A 27,771-nucleotide genomic window follows, 5' to 3' on the forward strand; every position below is an offset into this window, starting at 1 on the left:
TGCTGCACTGAGTCCTCTATCAAAAAAAAATACAGGATCTGTTGTCTCCTTTTTTTCCTGTGCCAGAGTCTGCTTAGCTCTCTCCTGCTCCCTCCCCTTTTAGGAATGTGGATCTGAGCCAATCAGCAGGAAGCTTCCTCATGGTCTTACAAACTGCACATGTACATGGGTCTTGGTGCAGGAGCAAGGCATTATGGGAATTTTGTTTACACAGCTCAGCGGGTTTTTTTCTATGTAGCTTCTAATCATCTGAACAGGTGAAATATGGGGAGACTTAAAGGGGAAGGAAAGGCTGTCACTTGGGGTTGCTAAAATGTTAAGCACCCCCAAGTGACTTGAATCGCTTACCTCGTACCCCGGGCTGGTGCCCCTGTTAGGAGAAAACCGCACCAGCCCGGGGCACCTGGGGCGATTCGCTTCCTCCTTCCTTTCCCCTAGACTCCAAGTCCGGCGCATGCGCAGTAGAGTGAAAAAGCCGACTTTTCTGTTAAAGTTCGGCTTTTCACTCTACTGCGCATGCGCGCGCAGCGAGAGAGGAAGGAGGAAGTGATCGCAGCTACCCCGGGCTGGTGCTGTTTTCTCCATACAGGGGCACCAGCCTGGGGTAGAAGGTAAGCGATCTAAGTCACTTGGGGGTGCCTAACATTTTGGCACCCCCAAGTGACTTAGCCTTTCCTTCTTCTTTAGGGGCACCATTGAACTGAAGGTATGCCTGCAGCTTGAGATAACTCTTTAATAACCTTTCCTTCTCCTTTAATTGCTGTACCTTAAAGTGATACTGACACTAAAAACTACTCTTCAAAATATTAATGTACATTAAAAATTACTTATAAGTCATACAGACCATTATTTGCCGATAGGCCTGATTTTGTAAGTAATTGTTACTTGAAGTCCCTAAACTTCACTGTTTTGCCAACCCGACTGTCCCTTCTCAGTCTGTCAGTTATAGCTTCTAATGCTATTGGGCTCCTGCTACACAAATATGGCAGCCCCTCATTGAGGAACATGGGGCAATCAGATAGGTAATGTAGAAATATCAGGCAAAATTATAAATAGCATGCAAAGACAATGTTATGATAGATATAAAAAAGGTTTACTTTCTGGTGTCAGTATCTATTTAAGAGCCCTTTTACTTTTAAAATCTGCTTACTTTGGGGTCCATTTACCAAAGTGTGATAGCTATAAGTCCATACTGAGATTTATTATAGGCCTTGCCATTTCAAGTACACAGGCCCAAACATTCCCCTAGAGTAGTGATGTGACCTGACCCTAAACCACTACCTACAGGCCCAGCTGGTATTCTAAATTTACCAGCCCACGACCCATCACTATTGTGCAACCTGTGGGTTTTGGGCCGGCCTACATATCACTACCCCAAAGGCCCAATAAATTGTGGCATTTTTCAGAATGTACAGATAACATGCTATAACCTTTATGCTAGGCAAAATAATCTTTTTTGCAAAGTTTACTAAAGACTAGCACAGATTTGTTGTCAAATAACAACAAAATATGTTGACAATTTATATCACCACCCAAAGAGTGGCGTCATAACAAGCCATGAAAACCCTGTAAATAATATCCTCTAAAATGGTGCCTAGTGATGTCATCAATTACAAATTCTGCCTTTGATGTCATTTCTGTCACATGACTCACTAACTTCTGTAGTATAATATTCACCCCCCACCTGTTATAAAACTTAAGGTTATTAAAAGTCACCTTAGAGTTTTTGGCCTTCAGTCTCATGCCTTTATATAGACATGGAATTCTTTGATGACTTATCCTTATATTTTACAATGAGGGGTACATTATACTCTCTATACTATATAAACTATTTTATAGTGTGGTCATTTGAATTGGCACCAAAAAAAGCTGCAGATTGTTCAGTTGACCTAAATGAGCACAAGAAAAATCAAATTGCAAAAAATGATGAAACCCCTATTTGAGTAACAGTGAAAACGGTATGAAACCTCACATACTCCAGACTTACCAGAAGTGTATGTTGTCAATGAACTTCTCTTAAAGCAGCATCAAAGTCTTTGTCATAAGGGGCCCAGAGAAAACTCCATAACAACTAATATCAGCTGCTATGCTTGCGGAAATATAGGCAGGTATCACAACAAATTTCTCAGATCACACTTTAGCTAAACATAGCCATTAAATTTTTTCTCAAGAATATTTGCTTAGTTAGTGGACAGTGAATTATAGGCAATTTTTATAAACTTTAGTAAATGGATGCCTTTATGCCAAACACAGGTTTGCTGGAATCTGCTCTGGCTCCTAAATAATTTCAAGTTACAATTTTATTAGAGTTTAATCTGGTATTTATTGACTAGATCATGGAGAAGGATAATGGAATACAAATTTGATGGTTTCCTGGATCTTATTAATAGAGTCAGAAAATTGTAGTTATCAATGGGCCCTTCTAAACAAAAAATATGTTGTCTACATACCTTATTCTGCAAAATGGATTTCTCTTCTAGGTCACACATGAAGATGTTAGCATAGCCAAGTGCTATGAAATAGTTTCAGCCATCTTTATGAGATGGTATTGCTTAACCCGTAGGTATCAGGCACAATTCAGTTGCATATCCACTTATGCATATGAGAAAGTGCACCCCATGTCAGGTTCTTTCTAGTCGGAGAGGAGGAGTGCTCAGAAAGTAAACGGGGGGGCGACGACAAGGAAGTAACTAAAAGAACTGCTGTTCAGCTGCTTGTTCTTGAGAAACAAAATAAATCTACATGCAGGGAGAAAGGTATGTTATTTTGGGGGCTGTGTAGACTAACTCTAGGGGATTTAAAAAATATATCAATTGTCAAGTTTTGTTCAATTGAACTGTTCATTGCTTAGCTATGAAACTTAAAGTGCAAGGTGCCTGTAATTGTATGCAGTAGGAAGACAGAAAATACTGGTGTAATTGTATACTGCTGTAACACAGCTTTCGTAGGGTGCTTACTTTTTAATGAAATTGTTACTTTGATTTTTTTTTTCTTTCCATGTTTATGAGGCTTTATGTAGGTAGTGAAAGTAGATACAGTGCTGCATAATTTAAGAACACACGAGTAGATAGGCATTTGCTGAGAACACAATATATACAGAGTGACTGTGTTGTTTCTTGTACATTAGTAAAATAACATACCCATTAACAATGAACATGATAGTAGGTGGATTGATTGGTTTAATGATCAACTTATAAGTTAGTACCATTTCTCTGTCTAATTTATGAATGCTAAACTTTAGTAGACTGGAAAAAACATTTCACTTTAATGACACTAAGGGGCATAATTTATTATAGTGTGTAAGCCAACGTCACTGGTGATGTTCTCCATAGCAACCAATCAGCAAGTAGAATTGAACCTACAAACAAAAACAACGATCTGATCACCAGTGATGTTAGCTTACACACTATAATACATATGCCCCTAAATGTACAAAAGGGTTATACCTCCTTCAGTTTTAAAATGACATCAAATACAACTATTTTAATTGAAGCCATTTGTCTTGAAAGATACAATGAAAAACATTATTGTATACTTCAAAATAAGGATTGCTCAGATAATGAAGCCATAGAAAGTTGTATTTATTTTTTAACAACATTTAAAGTTGATGTACAAACAAAATCTTCCAGTTATAACCAATGCATTTTAAAACAATAGCCATCAACTGTGCAATAGTACTATAGCAAAGTTAAAGATGTATTCCTGCTTTGAATTGTGATGTGTATATAAGATTCCGTGATGGATCCCATCAGCCCAACCCCTATAAACACATCCTTTAAATACAGCACTATGTCCTGCTCATACTGTATCTTATCCCAAGCCCAGCATATGGCTACCTTATGATCTGCATAGAGTATTGGTATGTTTTTCTAAAATGTGTGTACCTGAAATCACCTTATTACATGTACAACAACAAACCATTAAAAGTTCTCCAAGAAAAAAACTAGGCACTACAGATTCAGGTGTTCATTTAATTGTAATGTCTTATGGCAGTGCTGTCCAACCTCTGTGGTACTGAGGGCCAGGAATTTTCTGACTTACACAGTGGAGGGCCAATAATTGAAGCTAATGTTAACCACTCCCTGTTTTTATACCAAACTTATTTTAAGCCACACCCATGTTATCAGTAAGAACTTTTATGCTGATACCTACATTAATAGTGGTAGCACACCAAAAAGCCAAATGGTTGGTGCTCACTGCAGGGATTTCACCTTTCACTCCTATGTGAAAAAGTTTAAGTTTAAGCCATATGCCTCCTCCTCTGTGGATAGCACAGCAACCCCCAGCACATAATTGAACTCCTTAGGAACCACCTAAAAACTACTTCCAAATGCTAACAAACCCCCACCAGGCTCACTCCCACAGGCAAGGTAAGGCAGGCAGAGTATGGCACACATATGCAGTATAGGGCAGGCAGAGTAGGGCACACACATGCAGTATAGGGCAGGCAGAGTATGGCACATATAGGCAGCATAGAGCAGGCAGAGTATGCTCTTTAGGGAGAGAAAATTCTTAACAAGTCTGGGGTATGAACAATGCAGGGGCCAGTTAATCTCAGTACTGATACATGTTTTATGTCTCTTTACAAGGGGGAACACTGAATTGCGATTGTCCACGGTGGTGGACCCTTACGTGCAACATTTTGCTTATTTTTGTATAATTGTAACTGTATTTAGAAACCTTGCATCAATCAATTGATGATACACTATGGGACTTTGTCCTTGTGTGCTTTTTTTTTTTTCTTTAAGCAGCATAATTATATGGTAACAGTTTGTGCATCGACGATGCCTCCTTTCTCTCTCCCTTTCCTTCTTTTCTCTTCCCTGTCAAGCCATCTTGGGCCAGGAGGAGCAGCCATTACTTAAAGGAATACTGTCATGGGAAAATTTTATTTTATATAAAACAGATCAGAGTTTCCCCATGAGCATCCTGCATTGAAATCAGTCTTTCAAAAGCTCAAAAAAAAATAAAAATATAATATATATATATATATATATATATATATATATATATATATATATATATTTATTTTTAAATATTTAATTTTGAAATTTCACATGGGGCTAGCCATATTCCTCATTAACCAGGGTGCCTACAGCCATGTGGCCTGTGCTTTGATAAGCTTCAGTCACACTTTACTGCTGCACTTCAAGTTGGAGTGATATCACCCCCCTCCCAGCAGCCGATCAGCAGAACAATGGGAAGGTAGCAAGATAGCAGCTCCCAGTAGATATCAGAATAGCACTTAATAGTAAGAAATCCAAGTCCGGCTTGTGACTCCTCCAGTTACATTTCATGAACACTCCCCATTGTATATTAATGTACCCTGAAAGTTCACTTGCAAGGTACATATAAGGCACTGATAGTGTGTGTAACATTAAACAAATAATCATTTTGTTAAAGCAGCAAAACAAATATAGATTTACGGTCCAAGCATTTGACACAAAATCACTTTAAGCATCCGATGATGCCAAAGTATTTGGCTGCCTTCTGCATTTTTTCATTACATGGTAAAGTCCACTCATAAAAAAGATGAATGATATAGCAGCAAAGTATCCACCATAAATTTTAAACTGTAAGGGAGAGAGGTTTACAATTAATACACATCAGGCAATCTGTTTAATAATACCTATTGTTGAAGAGGAAAAAGTTAAAAGGTACTTTCAATTAAACACAAAAGAAAATCTAACTTATGAGCTTTAGCTATTTTGCAATGTGTACAGGTATGGGATCTGTTATCCATAACCCCATTATCCAGAAAGCTCCGAATTACATCCTTATTGGAGGCAAACCAATCCTATTGTGTTTAATTAATGTTTAAATTATTTTTTAGTAGACTTTAGGCATGGTGATCCAAATTACAAAAAGATTCCTTATACTGAAAAACCCATGCATTTGGATAACTGGTCCCATACCTGTACAAGAGGTTTTGGCCCTGTGAGCCATTGTTACAGCCTCACATGTTGACTGCAAAAAAGCAATGCAGAATAGCAACACAGTGAATTTATACTCCGTCTTTACTAGGACACTGCTTAAAGGGGTTGTTCACCTTTACATTACCTTAGAATGATGTTGACAGAGAATATTGTGAGACAACTTGCAATTGGTTTTTCATCTTTTATTATGTGTTTTTTTTTTATTATTTAGGAATGCTGTCATGGGAAAATGAATTAGTTAGTAGAGCTTCTCTAGCAGATCCCACATTGAAATCCATTCTTTAAATGGAAACACAAACAGATTTCTTTATATTTAATTTTAAAATTTTACATGAAGCTAGCCAGAAACCAGTTCTAATGTGTAGCTCAGACTCAGGCACAATGCACTGCCTACACACCAATATTACAGCTAAAAAAATACATTTGTTGGTTCAAGAATAACATTTTAAATAGTAGAGTGAATTATTTACTATGTGTAATTTAAAAATAAAAACTACACCATAAAAGTCACGACAATCCCATTTTATTTATTTAGCAGATCACTAGTCTGTAATTTTGGCAGCTATCGGTTTGGTAGGGTCAAAATTACCCTTGCAACCAGGCATCAATTTGAATGAGAAAGTATGAATAGGAGAGGCCTGACTAAAAAGAGTAGTAACAGAAAATCAGCCATACAACATATTTTGTTTTTTAAGAATAAGGCAAATAATTAAAAATTATAAAAAAAAAAAAAAAGGACAATGGAAAACATGCTTAGAATTAGCCATTTTATATAAGAGAGACTTGAACATGTAAAAGGTTAACAAAGGTCAAGCTTGGATGGTATTCATCCTTGAGTACTAAACGAGCTAAGCTCTGTGATTGCCAAACCTCTTTACTTAATATTTCAGGATTCATCAAGGTCCGGCATGGTGCTGAGAGACTGGCGAAATGTTAATGTGGTGCCGTTACTCAAAAAGATCTTGTTCTCAGCCTAAAGACTATAGGCCTATTAACATCAATGGTAGGAAAGCTTTCGGAAGGCATAATAGGATACTTGAATACATTGCAAATCACAATACTGTAAGTTTGTGCCAACATGGTTTAATGCGTAACAGATCTAGCCAGACTAATTTAATTGCTTTTTATGAGGAGGTAAGCGAGCAGGAACCTTGACTCTGGGATTGCAGTGGATGTGATCTACTTAGACTTTGCTAAAGTATTTGTTACAGGACAGTACAAAATGTAATGATAAAATTGAGGAATATTGGCCTATTATTGGCTAATAATATTTGTGCTTGGATAGAGACCTGGCTGAAAAATAGATTACAGAGAGTGGTAGTAAACTGAACATTTTCTAATTGGACCAGTGTTGTTAGTGGTGTACCGCAGGGGTCAGTCCTCTGCTTTTTACCTATATGTTACTTTTACTATATGTTCCATGCAGGATGCTGCCACAATATTATGCACTTTGGTAGAAACAGTATAAATGCAAGTTATACACTAAATGGTAGTGTGTTTGGGGGATTCTTAATTGAGAAGGATCAGGGGTTTTTGTAGATAACAAGTTGTCTAATTCCAGGCAGTGTCATTGCGTGGCTACTAACGCAAGTAATTCAATGGTCCCTATAATGATCCCTATAAAGACTATAGTCAGCTTTTTTTACAATATATGATGTCACGCATAGTACTGGCAGCAGACTTCACTCCTATTGGCTGTGACTACTGTCAGTCTGACATTGCGTCCTGTGCCTGTGACAGAGTGCTGCATATCTAACATAATGGCGTGTTACATCTGTGATATGCCGAGTCTATTGCATATGACACTGCAAGGGAGAAGTTAACAAATGAACTTTTAATTTATGCAACTGGTTAGAGCATAGAAGCAATCAATGAATTGGCCCAATAATAAAAAAGTAAGGGCAAAGCCTGGACGTGATGATGTAAGCATGATGTAAGTTCTCATTGTGTCAGATTCAAAAAAGGCCACTCCTATCCCTTCAGAAAGCTTATCAGAGAGACAGAAGGAGGACTGATCTAACAGGTATAAAAAGTAGCTTTCAGGGCTCTGGCACACGAGGGAGGTTAGTTGTCCGCAGCAAATCTCCCTTGTTGCGGGCGACTAAACTCCCCGATATGAAATGGCATAAGCGATTTACAGTGGTCTTTTTACTTTTTTATGGAAAATTGATTTTCTAACACATTGAGAACATTGTTGGTGGTTTAAGATAAGATAAAATTTGAACATTGAAGTTGAACAACCCCTTTAACTATATAACAATCACTTTTGGCCAGTACAAGAAGGCAAATGGTTCACATGGCCACACAATTGCAAATACTTTTTAAATACAACCATCAAATACAACCATTTAGCTTTGGGTTCACACGACCAACTATGTGAGAGATTTGATAAATGTAAAAATGTCCACTTTTTTTTTTACCCAATAGGTAATGTTCTTTGAGCATAACTAAATTAGTGCACAACACTCAAAGACAGGCTCTACTGGGAAACTGACACAGAACAAGTATAAAAGACTGTATATATAGGCTAGTGTATGAGAAGGAGAAGGAAAGTCATTTGGCATTTTACTGGCAATAGATTAGCCACAATAGTGAAAGCTCGAACACTATATTTATTCTGCAGAAAGCTTTACTATACCTGAGTAAAAAGCCCTAGAAACTCCCTCTGTTTGTTTAAGGAAGCTGCTGCCATTTTAGCTTGGTCTCAGTAGCTTTCATGTTGTAGCTCTAGGGGCTGGTAGCTCAGATCACACATTCTGATTGGAGGGAGGAGCAGGAGAGGGGAGAGCTGTGCAAACTCCGGCCCCAGGAATGAGGGATTTTTCTGAGAGAGGAAGTCTGATACCTAAGAACATGTTTACACAAAGCACAAAGAAATCCTGTGTTTCTTTTGATAGAGGACTCAGTGCAGCATTTCTGTGAGTGCTTATGGTTGTATTTACATAGATCTTTCTGATAAAGCTTACTTAATTTTTACCTTTCCTTCTCCTTTAAGAAACAAACACAAAACGTACATAACATAATACTCACTTGTGTAAATATATCTAAGCCAAGGCCAACAGAGTCCACCACTATTAGGGTCAATAAAGTTTGCAAAACCAAGGCAATAAAAGTATTTACTCCAAAAACAAGTGCATAGCACTCCGTACTTAGATTTGCTGCAATCTGAAACCTTCACAAAAGAGGGATAAAGAAAAAAAAAATGTTTACTTTAGTGCTGGTAAAATGAGTTATTAACAGTAAAATGATCTGACCCACAATATCTTGTCATATAACCCATGATATTTTGTAGGATGCAAAATCTGATCCCTACAGCTGTAATGTAAAGTCAGATCAAATAAAGCTGGATGGTGTCTTTTATTCCTGCATCTATATCAGACAATCAATGTACAGGTATGGGACCTGTTATCCAGAATGCTCGGGACCTGGGGTTTTCCAGATAAGGGATCTGTCCGTAATTTGGATCTCCATAACTTAAGTCTGCCAAAATTCAATTAAATATTGAATAAACCCAATAGGATTGTTTTGCCTCAAATATTAATTATATCTTAGTTGGGATCAAGTACAAGGTACTGTTTTATTATTACAGAGAAAAAGGAAATCATTTTTAAAAATTAGAATTATTTGCTTATAATGGAGTCTATGGGAGATGGCCTTTCCATAATTTCAGAACTTTCTGGATAATGGGTTTCCGGATAAGGGGTCCTATACCTGTATTTCAATAAAAGAAAAAGTCTGCCAGTTTTTATCTTGTCAGATGAAGACGTAGCATGCAGTGTTCCCTTCCAACAGGCGTGTTACATCAGATAGCAAAACTTCAACATCAGATTTTTCTATTAGTCCCATTATTTTTTAACCCATGCAAATACATCTGACTTCTAGGATGTGAAAATAACATGACATGAAATAACATGAAATAAACCCAATAGGATTGTTTTGCTTCCAATAAGGATTAATTGTATCTTAGTTGGGATCAAGTACAAGGTACTGTTTTATTATTACATAGAAAATCATTTTTAAAAATTAGAATCATTTGCTTATAATGGAGTCTATGGGAGATGGCCTTCCAGTCTTCAGAACTTTCTAGATAACAGGTTTCCAAATAATGGATCCCATACCAGTATGTGCCCTTGTTTTGTGTGTGAGAACAGCGCCTTATACAAGCCACATTCAGTACTTAAAGTGGCAGTTCTTCTTTTTAGGATTTCTCAGATTAAGAGAAAATCATGATAGTCTGCCCCATTTCTCCACCTGATTGTGTTATTTACCTGTTCCCTTAGCTTGTTCCATGTTAACATGATGGATTCTGGGACTTGAAGTCAGTTTAACATGAAAAAAGATGAGACTAATTTAGGTACCTGTTTGTTTTCCCTGTGTCTCTTAACATGTGCCTCAATCTGTTATAAGGCATACATGGCACAAAATAGTTTTTTGTGAGTACTGGATAAACAAATACAAGCTGTAAACAAAAAGGACCAATGACATTGACTAGTCCTTTAAATTACACATTGCCATGTTACAGTGAAGCATAGCAACCAATTGCATAGGGTTTTCAGTAAACGGACGTATAATATTGTATCATACAGTAATAAATCATTACTTACGTTGCTATTGTAATTAGAAGCATATAGATACTTCTGAAGAAGACATATGATACATAACAGACCCAAATATTCCTAATGGTGTCCATAATGTATACAGTAATAGCAAGGATTACTGAAAATAAAGCAAGCAGAAGTTCCCCCCATGTGGACCATGACGTTTTTATATATCCAACAGCAAATACTGCGACAGCTCCTGAAACAACAATAAAAAACCCTCATTAGATGAAATTAAAATAAAAAGGGTGTTAAACCCTTATTTTAAAAATCTTGTCAGAGAACACATAGTGGGTAAAACACATCAGTCAGGTAATTGCACACAAATTTCCTTCCAAAACTAGGTGTCTGCTCTTGTCCAACCATGGGCACGGGGGGGGGGGGGGGGGGGCACTAAACAGTCACTGCTGCTGTGAGCTCATTCATCTAAAAGCAGTTTGTGTAGTACAGCGATACAATATTATGACAACGCGTCCTCTTGGAATGCTCTGCATATTCTGGGTTTGTTTTTATTATTCTGAAAATTGTTAAAAATAGAGAACAAACATGCACAGCAGTGACTGGGTATAGAAGATGTGCTGTCATAAAAATGTTGTTGAACTATACAGAATGTGTCACACAACAGTGTACCTCTAAGCAGTCTTCTCTATACCAGGTAGTGGGTCTGTTTCTGTAACTCTGGATACAAGGTTAACTGTGGTAAAAAGGTAGAGGGACAAAAGAAATCTTCTAGCCTATATATGTACTACTTGTTCATGTAGAAACAGAGAGATCTGTCCATGCTGAAATAACATGCCATTTAAAGATGCTACTTGCACTAGCCTATAGCAGCATTCTGTGCCAGAGCATACTCCCACCTCCTGTTTCAAGTCATGTTCAAATGTGCCTAGTGACTCAGGGAAACCCTAGAGCTACTGCCACCTTCAAGCTTCTGCATGAATAGGTGCAGTACACTTACACCAATAAAATTATACATAGACATTAATTTAATACCAAGCAACATTACCCTGTATTGATAGCACTCAGGCTGCAGATCCTCTTGTGACATATTTCCGGACAGCTTCCCCCCCCTTCCCCTGAACAATTTTAACAGCACACAGAAATCCAAACACAGCAGGAGATAAGAAGGCCTCTGTCACTCATTCCTCTCCCTGAACTGGCATGAAAAAAACCTATAAAAGCTGTGACAGACGAGGAGATTAGTCGCCGCTGTCGCGGGCGAGAAATCTCCCTGAAATGCCCTCCCCACCGGTTAGAATGTAAATTGCTGGTGGGGTGGCATATGCGGCTATACTGTACATCCAAGGTAATGCTATTTATTCAATAACCACATATGAAATTGCGATTTTGGTGCATTATATATGTTGATAAATGTGTTTAAAAAGGTGTATTTGTAATGTGAACATTTTGTATTACTTTTCCTTTAAGCCTGTTAGAAATAATTTAAGTACAAGGTACTGTTTTATTATAACAGAGAAAAATGAAATTATTTTTAAAAATGTGAATTATTTTTGCTCAATATGGGCTCTATGGGAGACGGCCTTGCCGTAATTCTGAAATTTCTGGATAACAGGTTTTTGGATAAGGGTTTCCAATACCTGTGCAAGTATATGACCCATTATTCTGAAACCAGTAATCCAGAAAGTTCCGAATTACAGAAAGGCCATCTCCCATAAACTGTATTTTAATCAAATAATTCACTTTTTTTTCATTCACTTTTTTTTTTCTCTGTAATAATAAAACAGTACCTTGTACTTGATCCCAACTAAGATATAATTAATCCTTACTGCAGCCAAAACAATATTATCGGGTTTAATTACTGTTTAAATAATGTTTTAGTAAACTTAAAATATGGAGATCTGAATTACAGAAAACCCCAGGTCCCGAGCATTCTGGATAATAGGTCCCATACCTGTACAAAGAAAGGAAAGATATTGACAAACACTTACCTAAGAGGGTAGAAGCAGCTTCTACACTGCCATTATATATATCAGAATGGGAGGATGGAGCAACTTTTTCCCAGAGACCCTGAGCATAATTTAATACTTGACAGTACCCGCAAGTCGATAAAGCCCACCACGCCGACCAGCACACAAGTGTTCGTGATGAGTAACAGTGCAAGAAATACTTCCAAAGAGTCTTCAGAACACTTTGTAAACCATTACTATTCTTTGGTGAACACTAAAAAATGGATTAGAAATGTTAGTTTTTTTTAAAACACGTTTTTTATCTTCTTACATACAGACAATTCTGAAAGTAAATGAAACATGCACCCTAGCAACCAAACCTATTATACACATTCCTTAAACTGCTTAATCACGTTTGTAAGAAAAATAATAAGTCATTTTATGACTAGCCTCCACGGAGAGCAGTATGGCTGGTTTCTGATTTGGAAATCTGCATGGGTCTAGCACCTTTTTGTTGCAATATGATATGCAAAAGCACCACAATGTGGGCGGGGGATTGTTTGTTGTGTAATGTTCATGGAGAAGAATCCTGACTATTAAGTGGTATGAAGTAATCTACCCAACATGCTTTTATTATAAGAACACTCACATTTTGTCACAGGCTGTCTACAATGGGCAGCTGTCATGCTGAACAAAGACAGTAGTTCCCAACCTCTGGGGCTGGCCCCCTGGTGGTACCCGGACTGAAGGCCAATAAGGGCGATGGCACATGGTAAATTTTGTCACCCGTGCTTGAAGGGGTGGTTCACTTTTACGTTACCGTTTAGTATGTTACAGAGTGGCCAATTCTAAGCAACTTTTCAAACTGGTCTTTATTTTTTAAGTAGCTTTTGTATTACAGGTATCGGACCCCTTATCCGGAAACCCATTATCCAGAAAGTCCAAATTATAGAAAGGCCATCTCCCATAGACTCCATTTTAATCAAATAATTCACATTTTTAAAAATGGTTTCATTTTTCTCTGTAATAATAATAAAATGGTACCATGTACTTGGTCCCAACTAAGATATAATTAATCCTTATTGGGGTCAAAACAATCCTACTGGGTTTAATAACTGTTTAAATATTTTTTTTTAGCAGACTTAAGGTAGGAGATTTAAATTACAGAAAGACCACTTTATCAAGAAAACCGCGGATCCCAAGCATTCTGGATAACAGGTCCCATACCTGTATTTGCCTTCTTTTTCTGACACTTTCCAGTTGTAAATGGGGGTCACTGACCCCAGCAGCCAAAAAATGTATCTGCTACAAATGTAATGTTGTTATTGTTACTTTTTATCACTAAATCTTTCTATTCAGCCCTTATTCTGTTCATATCCAATCTATCATTCAAACCACTCCCTGGCAACTAAGGTAACTTGGACCCTAGCAACCAGGTAGCTGTTGAAACTCCAACCTGAAGAGCTGCTGAACAAAAATGCAATAATTAAGAACCACAAACGATAAAATAAATGGAGGCATTTGCAAATTGTCTCAGAATATCATTTTCCACATCATAGTAAAAGTTAACACAAAAGCAAACAACTCTGTTAATGTCCTCCAGAGAAGGCTACAAAACATCAGAAAATACCTTTGCATTAGTATAAGTATGAGTTGCTGGTAGTAAAACATCTGAATTGTGTAAGCCATGCCAAAGCAATTTCCGATGCTTATGCAGTGTTTAAAAAAAATGTTTTACCACTTGCAATTCACACTGACACCAATGTAAAGGTATTTTCTGATGTGTTGTTGCCTGGGCTGGAGTATATTTAGTGTGCCAACACCATACAATATGCATACCATATGCCTTTGCCCTCAGTGCGAGATTTTGGGATACAGCCTGTTTGCACTTCTATATACTCCTGGAAGTTTAGCAAGAAAGTCACACAAAGAGGGATTTGGGTGTTAGCACCTATTTGCTGTTCTACTTGTTGGAACTATAACTGAATGGCTAATAAAGTCATGTTTTTATGCATATGTAAGCTTATTATTAGATCTCACCAAAAGTTCAACATCCAAGGGGGTCTGGAATTGAAAATGTTCAACAACCACAAGGTTAAGAAAATCTTTCTGAAGTAATTTATTTTTTAAAGATAATACAGCTATTCAGGAAAAAAAATGCACACATGAAAAATCAAAGGGGATTTAGGGGAGGCAGGATTACTTTGTCCTTTTAAAGGACACATATAATAACTGCATGTATCTGTTAAAGCCAGAAATGTCCAATTGCATACCTATGATGCTCAAGCATGGGCACAAGACAAGAACCTTTAACATTTTACTACAATGTATATATGTTCGGCACATCTCCCCCACCTTAATGGCATCATGTGTACTACATATATCCCCTCCGTTTGCCAGCACCATCGCATTTTCCTCTAACAAATAGCCGCTTACACCTGGTGGGCATTTTCCCTCTGACACATCATCAGTTACATTTAAAGGAGACATATTGGATAAATGGAAAAAACCCTAATTGTAGGCCTTTTGTAGGCAATTATGAATAATATATGGTGCTGTTTTCACTTTGGGCTAAAAATTAACCCTGTCTTTAAAAATGTCCCCTTTATTGGAGCTCCCTATAGATCCTCCCATGTCTCTGTCAGTGCTTCAAAGGAAGAATGGGCGTGTCCTAACGGTCTCTGCCAAAAGTACAGCAGGAGGGGGATTAGCCAATCACTGCCATGCAGTCATACAAAGACAGCCTTCACTTCCCTATCAGGTCAGCCTAGCTTCTTACTGGTTCCTATCCTACAGTGCAGTATGCTGAGTGCCAATGGCCCCCATGCACATCCAGAGAATTCAGATGGGCGGATTTTGGGGGAATTTCTCAATAAATTAGCCTGAAACTTTATTAAGCACAATCCTTCTATGTTTAGAGGAGTATAATTCACTGGTACATTGTTTACATGATATGTCTCCTTTAAATTTGCAAACAGCATACTATTTAGCGTACATTTTATTAAGAATGCAGGCTCACACAGACAACTTACTTTGATCAAAAGTTCTGGTTGGATTTAGCACTGTAGCAGTTAAGCTGAGCCCAGGAGAGGAGGTTTAAAGAAAAAAAATGGGAGCAGACATCTAGAGCAGCATTTCTATGGGAACCAGCAATGCCATGTCTTCATTGGCTGCTAGACTGGAGGATGTGTTTAGTAATCTGAGCATGCCCAGGAGCCAACAGCCAAAGTAAATTAATTAAAAGTGATTATGGGGATGCTGCAGCCTTATTATTAACTTTTGAACAACCAGAGTGGCAGGTATTTAAAGATTTCAAAGAGGCTGTTCACTGATGAAATTTTTGCGTGTGGGGTTTACATGTCTTTTAATCACTTAGATTTCCTTCTCCGCCTGGAACCCACTCGGCCCCCTCCCTCAGGAATTTGCTTTGGCTGTTGGCTTGTGGGCATGCTCAGTTGTTCTAAGCTCAGATTACCAAACACGCCTCCCAGTCTAGCAGCCAGTGATGAGATGGCATTGCTGGTTCCCATAGAAACTCAGCTCTAGCTGTCTGCTTCAATTTTTTTCTCCTGAGCTCAGCTCAAACAAAGCAGGCTGTGTGAGCCTGTATTCTTGATGGAATGTATGCTGAATAAGAGTCTGTGCATGTTTATGCTGTTAGCAGATTTAAATGTATCTGATTATGTATCAGAGGAAAAATGGCCACCGGGTGTAAGCTGCTATTTGCTTTAGAAAAAATGTGATGGTGTTAGCAAGCAGAGGGGATATATGCAGTACAAATGATGCCATTTGGGTGGGGGAGATGTGCCCAAATGATATACATTGTAGGCAAATGCAGGCTTTACTTGTCCTTTAAGAAAAATAAATAAAATATCATAAGTTCAAATCAAGGTCAGAACTAGGGGTAGGCAGAAGAGTCACATGCCTATCACACAATGCTTTGGAGGGAGCACTAGGCACACACTTTTTTTGCCTTTCCCTAGTCCGGACCCTTGTCCCCCCACTGCCCATCCCTATTACCTTCCTTCAGTGCGAGCGCCCATTTGTGCATGAATACTTATGTATGCACACAAGCAAGGGGGTGGGAGATTGGCCCAGCCCGGCTGCGTAGGGCGCCCGGCTGGCTTGGCTCAGCACTGGTTCAAATTAAAGGGCCCGAAAAAAATTTTTTTTACATAAACAAAAAATGCAATTATTGTAATGTAAGTTACTTGTAAGAATATTGTAAGTGGTTTTAAAGTTATTCGAAAATGTAATTGTACTAGAAAGCAGTGTTATCCCTTTCTGTTCTCTGGGTCTGACTATTAAAAGCAAAAGTAATAGCATTCAGATTTCCTCTGTATCAGCTGGCTTGCAATATTGTTTCAGGAATCAGACCTACAGTGCAGAGAGTAGAAACTGCTTTCAATAACAATTCTGAATAATTTTAGGAATGGAATTTTTTAATTAAAGCATACTGGAAAGAGAAAACAGCTTGGTAGTGGGACAGAGAAAGAGAAGAGCAGACATTGCTTTTCACAGAGGGGAGGTGTAGAAAAACGGACATTTTATTTTGCAAATGAGCTAAAGCAGAATGTTAATGGAAAGGAATTCTCTCTTTATGCAGGAGTCAGTCAGACTTTGATTTACAGTTCACTGAAAGACAGTTATCTCTAAAATATTGTCTAGGCCAAATACACACTCCAAAGATGCATTATGATGAAGACACACTGAGCTAGTAGTAGCAGCTACTTTTTCACAGCTACTAAACTCCAGAAAATACCTTGCCATAGACAATGAGAATTGCCTCTGCTAAGACACACGTAGAGACAATTATCATTAAATGATCTGCATCGTCTATTTTAGTAGCCAGGACAAGTAGCTGTTACTAGTAGCTCCAAGATTCTTCACCCTAAGGGCAGTGACACACATGGAGATTAGTCTCCGCGCAACAAAATCTTTGTTGTTGCGGGCGACTAACCTCCCCACAATGCCATCCTGGTAAATTGCCGGGTGGAATGGCATACGCGGCGCCGTTATTTGCCGAAGTTGCCTTGAGAGGCAATACAGGGGCCAATTCTAGCTGCCGATATCGGTCCCTTAGACTGATTATCGGCCTGTGTATGGGCACTAATGACGGCCAGATCTCAATCGCTAATAAGTAACTCCATGTGTCTTCACCCTTAGGGCATTGGCACCGTAATGCGATTCCACCAGCAAGAATGTAAATCGCCGGTGGGATGGCATACACGTTGCTTCGGTTTCCCCAAGTCACCTCGCAAGGAAACTTCGGGAAACCGAATCGACACGTATGTCATCCCACCAGCGATTTACATTCTTACCAGTGCGATGGCATTTAAAGGTGATTAGTTGCCCGCAATAGCCAAGATTTATTGAGGGCGACTAATCTCCACGTGAGCCCTAAATCAGACCTGCCGTGAGGTTCGCTTCTTTCCACCTGCGTTTTTTAGGCAGACTGAATGAAGCACATTTGGCCTCATCAGCAGATCTGTGTAAGCTACACAGGCCAATCTTTGTTCCGTATAGCTGCACTCAGGCCAAAACTGTGACTGTTAATGCAGCTAGATGGAACTGCTGATAAGAGCATATCCACTTCTGTCCATCTGCCTACAAAATGCAGGCGGAGAGATGTAAACCATACACCACGACTGACTTTAAATATAAAGGTAAATAATCCTGAAAATTGCCGATGGGTTTCTGAAGGGATGATGTACAAATGATAAACCAGGAAAGAGTCAGAATTCAAAACTGTCAGGACAAAGGAGAAGCAGCATTATTACCAGAAAATGAAACCCCAAAGAAGCAGTCATGTATTATGTACATTCACATTTTAATTATTTTTATAAAAAATAATGAGTTTCTGTTAATATGACCATAAACACAGCAATTACTGTATATACTCGAGTATAAGCCTAGATTTTCAGCACCCAAAATGTGCTGAAAAAGTCACCCTCGGCTTATACTCGAGTCGGGTGCTATGGGTCCCTCCATACTAGCACCCTCTGTCCTTTGTGTGCAAATTAGGCCACCCGCAACCAGACCCTCCAGTGCCCTGTCCTGCTCCCAAATTCATCTTCATCTACCATCCTCACCTGTCCCATTCTGCACTAGACATTGCACTTTATATTCTATAGAAACTATATATAGTTTTGAAGGATTTTAACTCTTTGTGTTTTAGCTTGGTTGCTGATTGAGCTAAGGGGGTATTTATTTTGATTATTGAAACTTAGCAGTAGCGGCTGCATTTCCCACCCTAGGCTTATACTCAAGTCAATAAGTTTTTCCAGTTTTCTTAGGTAAAATTAGGTACCTCGGCTTATATTCGGATCGGCTTATACTCGAGTATATACGGTAACTGGCTCTTTGTACTAAAAAATATCTCTCAAAGTAAAAAACTCTACTTACGTTTTTTACATCAGATCTGTTTTCAGAATTTAATGCAATTCGAGATTCAATCTCTTCAGCCTCAGTGGAATCTGCCAAAGCATATTTATTGCTGTCCATATGTGAATTGTCCGAAATATAAACTTCCTTATCTCCAGGATAATGCAAGTTTTTGTGGAAGAAGAGACTCTTAGTTGGCATTGGTAAAAAACAAGCAGTTGCAAAAGCAATGGAAACACATGTTAAAGAAATAACATTTAATGAGAACAAAGACCAGTTAGTCAATGAAACCAGAATCTGGCCAACGACAGAACCAACAGTGAAACCAGTTAACGTGGCAGTGCGGCAGTAACTGGTGACTTTTTGGTACATGCTAGGTTTCACCATGCTGTAGATGTAAGAGTAGTAAGCCACTTCTGTTGCAGTTGCCATTCCATAGAAGAATTCAAGGAATTGAAGAGCCAAGGTACCTTGAGCATACAGTAACATAAACCATGTGATTATCAGACTCAAACCTTGCAAAACAATAACTGGCTTGTATCGGAGATAGTCTGTTGCAAGGAATACAGGAAACAGCAACGCCAGGTAAGAATATGTCCAAACAGGGTATATTTCATTAAACACCTAAAGAGGGAAACATTTTTAGAAAATTAAACCTTTATGATTTTTATTTGCAAAAGTATTTTCTACATATTTTCATATATATGCGAATGTGTAAGCAGTAAACTTTTTTTAAAAAATGAATTGCTTAACAAAAATAAAAAAAGGAAGTTGGTTTAGGCAAAAATAATGGTGAAAGAGTGAATGTGGAAATGACTCAAAACAAAAATGTAAATTATGTGCAAACATGCCACAAGATAAGGGAGTAGAGTGCAAAATACTGTCAGACTGGTCGTGTACCTTTTTGTTAATGGATCTGCCTTATATGGATTATTCTACACATTTCTTAGCGAAGTTCATATATAGATTGAGAGATGCTTCCACACGGAAGTTTGCCAGTTAAAAAACAAACTATAAACAAACTATACTTGCAAAGGGCAGCAAGGGCCACCATTCTAATGCTATAGAACTGTGACATTTTCCGCATAGATGCATGAGTGTGCCCTGAATCTGCACGCACATATTGAGAAACAGCATCTTGGCCCAAGTGAACTGGTTGCAACTCACACACACAAAGTATAAAAACTACTGTATAGCTAACTTACACGGAAGATGAGGGCTGAGCTGGTTCACTACACTTTATGTACATCTGTGGATTAGGAGTTATAAAACAAAGCTTCACAACTAAAGGGAGAACAAATGCCAAGTTGAATGTCTAATCCCAGAACCTGAAATAACACGTTTGACTTCCGATGTCTAACCTGCCTGCAGGCCTTTAAGGGTGATGGCACACAGATTTGTCACTCACATTTAAATCTGAGCTACCGCAGGCAAGATCTACCAAAAGTGTTTTTCCACCAGCAATAATGTAAATCACTGGTGGGAAAACATACAAACATGTCATTTTGCTTTCTGAAGTTTCCTTATGAGGCAACTTCAGAAAACAATGCAATGTGTATGTTTTCCCACCAGCAAATTACATCATCTGTTTTGGGACAAATCTCCCTGTGTGCAATCATACTTGCTTAGATCCGCTCAGAGCAATTCGGGTCAATTTATAATGATCAATCATCTGGGCATGTAAAACATTAGTTTCAATATAACTTCAAAATGCTGCCAGTCTATCCACACTAAAAATGTGCGAATGTATCATCTGAACATGCCAACTCTATGGTAATTTCATGACAAGGCCAGGTCCAAGCATTTAAAAAAATATCCATAGAGCAGTACAGGTATAGGATCCCTTATCCGGAAACCCGTTATCCAGAAAGCTCCGAATTACGGAAAGCCTGTCTCCCATAGACTCCATTTTAATCAAATAATTCAGAATTTTTAAACTGATTTCCTTTTTCTCTGTATTAATAAAACAGTACCTTGTAATTGATCCCAACTTAGATTTAAATAATCCTTATTGGATGCAAAACAATCCTATTGGGTTTAATTAATGTTTTGTTGATTTTTTAGTAGACTTAAGGTATGGAGATCCAAATTACGGAAAGACCCCTTATCCGGGATACCCTTGGTCCCGAGCATTCTGGATAATGGGTCCTATACCTGTACTAGAAACTCCATGTTCCCAAGATTGTGCAGGACAAAGACACTTTCTATGTTTCTCCTCATACATATACATGCCATTCCCTACACAGCAGTGCCTGAACAGTCTGTCTCCATAAACCCTTACTACATCTATTAAAATGTCCACTAACTCAGCAGTAAACATTCTTAAAGATTCATTTTTTTTTAGCTCAATTATGATACTGAGGCTCCTACTGAACTGTGTCCCAAAGGAATGTAAAAAAAAAAACTGTCAGTCTAACAACTGCACTTGCTGTCACATTTTTATTAGCAGATTCTGAGCATAGGAAACATTAGAATTATTGCAAACTGCAGTCTTTCTGCATAAATACCCAATGGTATTAACTAAAGTGGCTGCCTGGAATGAGCTCCTAGGCTAGGTCTTTAAACTATATTAGAGCTAATAAGGGAACAATAAGCAGAACTACAGCTCCCATCATTACCTGCATCCCCCTAACATTATGATCCTGGGGGCGTCAGATCCTGAGTGTGAGCTTCAGAAATGTACAGCAAGCAGTTTAATCTTTCCAAATTAGACCGAGGCCCAATACAAGCAGACACACAACCAGCTGAAAGGATGGAGCATCGAGGTGAGAATAATAGCAGTTTGCAGATAGCGGCGGAAGCAATGTACAGTCAGGACATGTTACCCACCTGCCTCTCCGTGAGGTTCTTGTCCGGACCCAGCAGGTACGGGGTGACAAAAGGCTCCGACGGTCTGAGATTAGCGAAGAACCCATACGTACAAAGCAGACAAGTGGGAACCAGCCAGCCTCCCCCCTGCACTAACCGGCTTTTTCTTTTACTAGGAACCTCATTCAGGTCCATGGCCACAGGTAGCTACTTACAAAAATAAAACATGAAGTTCCATAAATAACAAGACAGTACTTATATGCACTTATAGGGGAACCATCTCATTGTATTCGGAAAGCTGCAGCTGGTTATGTTCCCCTGACACCGACGCACCGCATGTAAGCAGAATAGGTAACTGCCTCCATAACAAGGTCACACTCGCTGCAATCCTCATGGTCCCTAAACCTCGGGAAAGCACCGCGCATGTGCTGAGAGGGGCGGGTAATGGCGTCATGTTACGTAGTGGGATTCTTAGAGGTTGATGCTGCCTAGCGATATGTAAACACACAAAACTACGCACATCTGTGGATAAGGCGTTACGGAACTAAACTTCATAACAGACCCAGCAACTGATGTGGGGGTGTGCTGGGCGGGTGGTATTTGGGGATCAGTGGTTTTTGCTCAAAGTTTAACGGTGAAGACACACGGAGCTACTAGTAGCAGCTACTTTTTCACAGCTGCCAAAAAATACCCTATAATAGACAATACTGAGAATTGCCTCTGCTAAAATACATGTTGGGACTGTTATCAGTAAATTATCAGCATTGTCTATTTTAGTAGCCACTACAAGTAGCTGCTAGTATTAGCTCCATGTGTCTTCACCCTTAGGGCCATGACAGACTCTCCCTTGTCTCCCCAAAATGCCACCCCACCAGCTAGAATGTAAAACGCCGGTGGGATGGCATACGCGGCACGGCTATTTGCTGAAATTGCGTTGAGAGGAAACTTTGACGATTTCGGCGCTGCGTATGCCATCCCACCGGCAATTTACATTCCAACCGGTGGGATGGCATTTCGGGGGGGTTTGGTCACGCGGCGACTAATCTCCCCGTCTGTCACGGCCTTTAAACTTTGTGCAAAAACCACTGATCCCCAAATACCTTACTGACTTATTAGCACATTAATTAATGGAACTATGTATATGAACTACCTATTATAGAGAAACATTAGCAATTTATACTGGGATCTACAGAACTGAGTTGTCACCTGTAAACCCCACCAGAGTGCCCCAACCCCACACCCCCACCCATCTCTGTTGCTGAAATTCCTATGGAAATCTGCATTGGAGGCTTTGAGCATTTTTTTTTTACATAAAAAAGAAAAAATTGGAATCCAAGGGCCACCCCCCAATCCTGCCACCCTAGACACAGGCCCTCAAGTACCTTATTATAAAGGTACTGGGCCCTGAGTTTAGGGGGGGCAATGATCTTGTTTGGAGTGTGTGGCCCAGTAAATAGCCAGTAGCAGTTCATATGAAGAGTAAAAATGTGCGTGCTAAGAATCACATTTTAATGTGCAATTTAATGTGATAAGAAGAGAGGCAGTTCATTGGGGGTCAGTGGAATTGACCTTGTGTTTTTTAATTCATTAGGGATCTGTAGAGATTTCTTAACTTTAAACCTGTCCATCTGCCTGCCCTTGTCAATCTGCTTTGCATTATCATTGCTTTATATGAAAGTTCTGTAAGTTTCTATGTAAAGTTTCTACGGAAGTGACATTAATTGTAAGTTTTAATGTAAGTTAATGTAATTTATGTAACTTTGCACTACATGGCTGTCCATCCCCCCCATTCAAAATTTCATTGGGCAGGAGAAAACAGTACCCCCTTCTCCCCCTGTCTCTGAAAGTGGCCCTGATGGAGAGGTAGGGAGGCAAGAACAAAGTAAGCATCTAAGCCAGCTAAAACTTTTCTAAAAGCAACACAGGCTTTTGGGAAATAATATGCATCCATAAATTGCAGTGAGAAAGTAATACTTGTAATGGATTTATCAGATCCCTTTCAATGCTTACCTATGGCTATCACTGAAGTTACATGGTTAATTAGAAAATCGCACTCATGAGTGGTTGCTTCTGCACTTCCCTGCTTTTGGTTCCTCTGCATTCCACCACAGGAAAGCACAGAAACAAAGGCATGAATTATAAATAAATAAAAGGGTGCACTTATTTCTGCGCTTCCCTGCGGTGGAATGTAGAGAAACGCAAATCAGGGAAGCACAGAAGCAACCGCTCATGAGTACGAGTGCATGGCTGAACAAAAACCAGTGCAGCAATAAACTGCTCATTAACCTTGCAGGATGTAAATTCAGTATGACTCCTGTTTTAAAGGCATAATGTAGCAACCCCATATTTACCACAAAAGCACAGATCTCCCATTCAGTTTGGTTCAACAAAAAGCATATGATTATTTGTATGTGTTTGACCTCCAAGCTTGGCAGTTCAACCTTGTGTGCAATCATAACATGAACATTTATCAGCAAAAATTAAAAACTGTATCACATGATGATCCCATTTAGGCTGGTTCATGGGGTTGCTTCTTTGGGCCTGAGTAGTTTTCTTGTCTACATGTTCAGCAAAACTAACCTAACATCGAAAAGTCTGTGAAGTGTAACACTGAGTTGGATATGTTGTAAGTTGCTTTTTGTATGCCAGTATTAGATATGGGGACACTAATGGCAGCATAAAATACAATGCTATTAAAAAGATAAAGTGAAAAAGTAATACGTTTTAAGTATTAAAACATTCAAGTTTTTAGCCTCATTCAAAGTGAATGGAACAATGTGATTCTAACCAGCATCCAACTCCAGCTAGCATTCGAGAAGAAAAGTCCCATGAGTTTTGTCACAGCTGTTTTTTTAACGTCTGATTTTTTTTTTTTCACAAATTGACAAATCGTCCCCAAGGGATTGGAAAAAAAACAAGTGATTGCCTGAAATCACTAGGTTTTTTTTGGACTTGATAACTTTTTTTGCTGGGGATTACCAAGCGAGGGTCCTTTTCATGAGTGGCTTTTGGAAAAAACCACCTTTTCCAAAAACCTTTTTCTAAAAACCCACGCATGGAAAAAATTTTTCAGATGTCATTCTTCAGCAAGCCAGAGTAACTGAGTGCAGATAAAATGAGTAAGTATGGGTAAGTTTGATAAATATACCCCTTATAATGTATAATATATACATGTATCAAAATAATGCGCAAACTGAGTAACTGACTAAGAAAATAATTTTTCACTAAAAGGGACCAGCAACCCTAAGAAATAATTCCAAATCCTGTTCTATCATGTTTGTCAAGCAAGATAAACTTTACTTACACTATAAAAATTATTTACATTTTGTTCCCTATAGTCTTGAAACTCAATCACAGCCAGCAGACAGGGTTCCATTTTGTCGAGATCTAGACTATCAACGCAAGTTTTGTATCACCCCAAAATCTTGTTTGTGCACCAGAATGATGCCCATGCCATGCACAGGCTACAATTATAGATGGTGAGGAGTGCAGTGACATCTAGGAAGTGCTGAATGAAAAATAAAAGTAATGGCCCTACCTCTATGCCTGAGGCATAGAGGCAGGACAGGCAATATATGACTGAAATGTTTAATTTTTCAATGTTTAATTATGTTTCATGTTTAATTTGCAAAAAAATGTTATTATTCAGCTTTCTATGTGTGTGCAACAGGTCCCATTTAATGTAGACATTAATTTTCTATATTCCAATTTATCTTTTTTTCTACTTATTTTAAAACTAACTTAGAACTGTAAGCTTATGCACAGATCATTGACTCCAGGAATAAAAGCATATTTTTGCCATGTTACACTGTATAGGAATTTTCTGACATAGAAAAGAAAAAAAGACAAAAGGCCCTTTAAAGGAAAAGTAACACTAAAATTTTTTAAGTAAAAAAGTTATTCTACCCTGCACCAATAACTGCCCTATCCTGCAAACCACTTAGTATTTTAAATGCTTTAATAGAAAATACCAGCTAAAACTTGGCTTCCTGTCAATTGCACTATGGCGATAAGGCGAAGGAAGGAGCTGCATCCACTATGCAACGATCGATTGATCGAGCCTAGCCTTCTTTCTGTATAGGAAGGAGTCAGGCTAGACTCGATCAATCGATTGTCGCATTAAAAGTAAAATGTAGAAAGAGGCTTAGTTTTAGAAGAATAATAAGAGAATAAAAATGGTCACAAACTACTTTCATGTCAAACTGCCCCCAAGCCACCCTCCAGCCCAGCCTGCTATACTAATACCAGGCTGGAGGTAACACCATCCTTTAATAGACTTGAGTACTGTTTACATTTGTATTACATATGGAACAATCACACCACCTCCAGCCCTTCATGAAGGAAGGAAGTAGCTCACTCTCTTTTGGCTCTCTGTGTAGGACGCATCTAGAGGTAACAATGGCCTGGAGGCAGCTTAGATGTACATTTTTACAAAGATACTTGCAGCCATGCTTGCCTTCTAACACTTATTCCTGATGGTTTTAATAGGAACGCGTCAGCATAAGTTTAAATGAATAGTGCACGAATGTTAGTTTTAAAATATGTAATTTTATAAAAATAGTATTTCTTAGCAAACATAAAACACGCACATAAAACACACATTTATTCTGCAGGTATGTTACAAAGGGGACATGACTCTTTAAAGGTAAATGCCCCCACTATTTTTTATGTGTTTTATTTACTGCCACAAGATTTCAGTTTTTCTGCAATACATTTGTCTCAGGCATACTAATATTGCAACTGGTTAAAAAAAAATGCTAAAAATTATTTTTTAAAAAAAATCCTTTTCCACAAAGCAGGTCCTTAAAAAATCATGTACGTACTGCAAAACAGGAATGCTGTATATATACAATAAAATCACTGATGAGGTAAAAGAAACAACAAAAACACACAAAATATATTCATAGAATGGCATGGAAGTAAATTTCCTCTTTTTTTTGCATTTATTGCATTTTATGAGCCAGCTGAGGAATCAGATTCCTCTTTAATATCTTGTGGGACTGAAAAATAACTTTTCAGAACATGCTGTTCAGATAATATTATGAACTGGTGATTGTTATAAGTCATAAGTTCATGTTAGAAGTAGGGTGTTTATTAATCATAGCCTAGCTAGATTATGCCATTTAAAGCCATTCAAAGTTCACTATTTTAATTGGCCTTTGTTTTGGTCTGTGTGTATCATTTGATTAGAGCAATTTAATTTAATAAAAACACAAAAATAGCAGAGTTAAGTAAAGGACATGACAGGGGCGGCCTATGTGCTACACAACATATTTTATTATCTCAAAACCCAAAGCTTCCATTTATTTTATAAAAAAATAACTCTGAAGCAAATCTGTTTGGTGGCCAATCACCTACGCAACTTTGGATTTTGTTGGCTTTTGCAGATTCTTTTAGTTTTCTAGATAGTTCAGTAATTAGGTACAGTTAAAAATATAGTCAATATGGCTGTACTTTATGTACTTCGAATTCAATTTTGAAATGATTTATGTTAATAATATGCCTAATAAAATATACTAGATCGGTTCCAGTGATTGTGTAAACTCTGTTCTCCAACATTTTAAGGAGTATGATGCAGCAATGAATCCTCCATTTAATGTCCAGTGTATAGCTAGAATAGTTTTTGTAAATATTGAAATGTTCTAGTGAATACTAGATGGGAAGGGGGCATTATTGGATAATTGTGATTTGAAAAATCATTTTGCAGCATTATTTTTTAAGATGGTGTCCTTTTAATCTTTAGCTGGGCCATTAGCAACCCCCAGCTTTTTAATAAATGAACAAACATAAATAATACTCTGAAAAACATAAAATACTGTGGTACTTCTCTTGCCAAATCTGCACACTTGCTAACGTAATGCACTCCATATGAAACCTGCAAGTCTTCCTTGTAGCTGTAATTCTAGGGTTGTTTCAGTTAAATGCATAGTTTTCTGTCATAATTGCACCAGTTTGATGCCTTTAAATATTACAACCAAAGATTTCTATTCTCAGTGTGATGCTGTTGTGCCAGCTCTTAGGGATAATCCTTAAGAAACGTGCCAATATTGGTGATCTTATTTCATTCTTGACAAGTCCATAGCTGTTTGCATTTCCTAGGAATACCTGAAATTAGAAAAGAATATTATTTATTAGCAA

General features: G+C 38.3%; 2 protein-coding genes across 2 annotated transcripts in view; both read right to left on the minus strand.

Moving 5' to 3' along the window:
- Positions 1-5,216: 5,216 nt before the first annotated feature.
- On the minus strand, positions 5,217-22,087 carry slc19a2 (solute carrier family 19 member 2). The gene is made up of 6 exons (XM_002935783.5): positions 21,655-22,087; positions 18,847-19,449; positions 12,484-12,715; positions 10,541-10,733; positions 8,967-9,108; positions 5,217-5,573 (listed from the first exon to the last, which is right to left on the minus strand). The coding sequence occupies exons 1-6, from the start codon at positions 21,826-21,828 to the stop codon at positions 5,454-5,456; spliced, it is 1,464 nt and encodes a 487-aa protein (XP_002935829.2). The 5' UTR covers positions 21,829-22,087; the 3' UTR covers positions 5,217-5,453.
- Positions 22,088-26,161: 4,074 nt separating this feature from the next.
- Positions 26,162-27,771, minus strand: part of f5 (coagulation factor V (proaccelerin, labile factor)) — a 45,073-nt gene continuing 43,463 nt past the window's right edge. Inside the window, exon 26 of the mRNA XM_002935774.5 lies at positions 26,162-27,738. Coding sequence (XP_002935820.2) covers positions 27,595-27,738 — 144 coding nt within the window. The 3' untranslated portion in view covers positions 26,162-27,594. The remainder of the gene's footprint in view (positions 27,739-27,771) is intronic.

Source organism: Xenopus tropicalis, chromosome 2 (assembly GCF_000004195.4).
Source record: "Xenopus tropicalis strain Nigerian chromosome 2, UCB_Xtro_10.0, whole genome shotgun sequence".
Classification (NCBI taxonomy): domain Eukaryota; kingdom Metazoa; phylum Chordata; class Amphibia; order Anura; family Pipidae; genus Xenopus; species Xenopus tropicalis.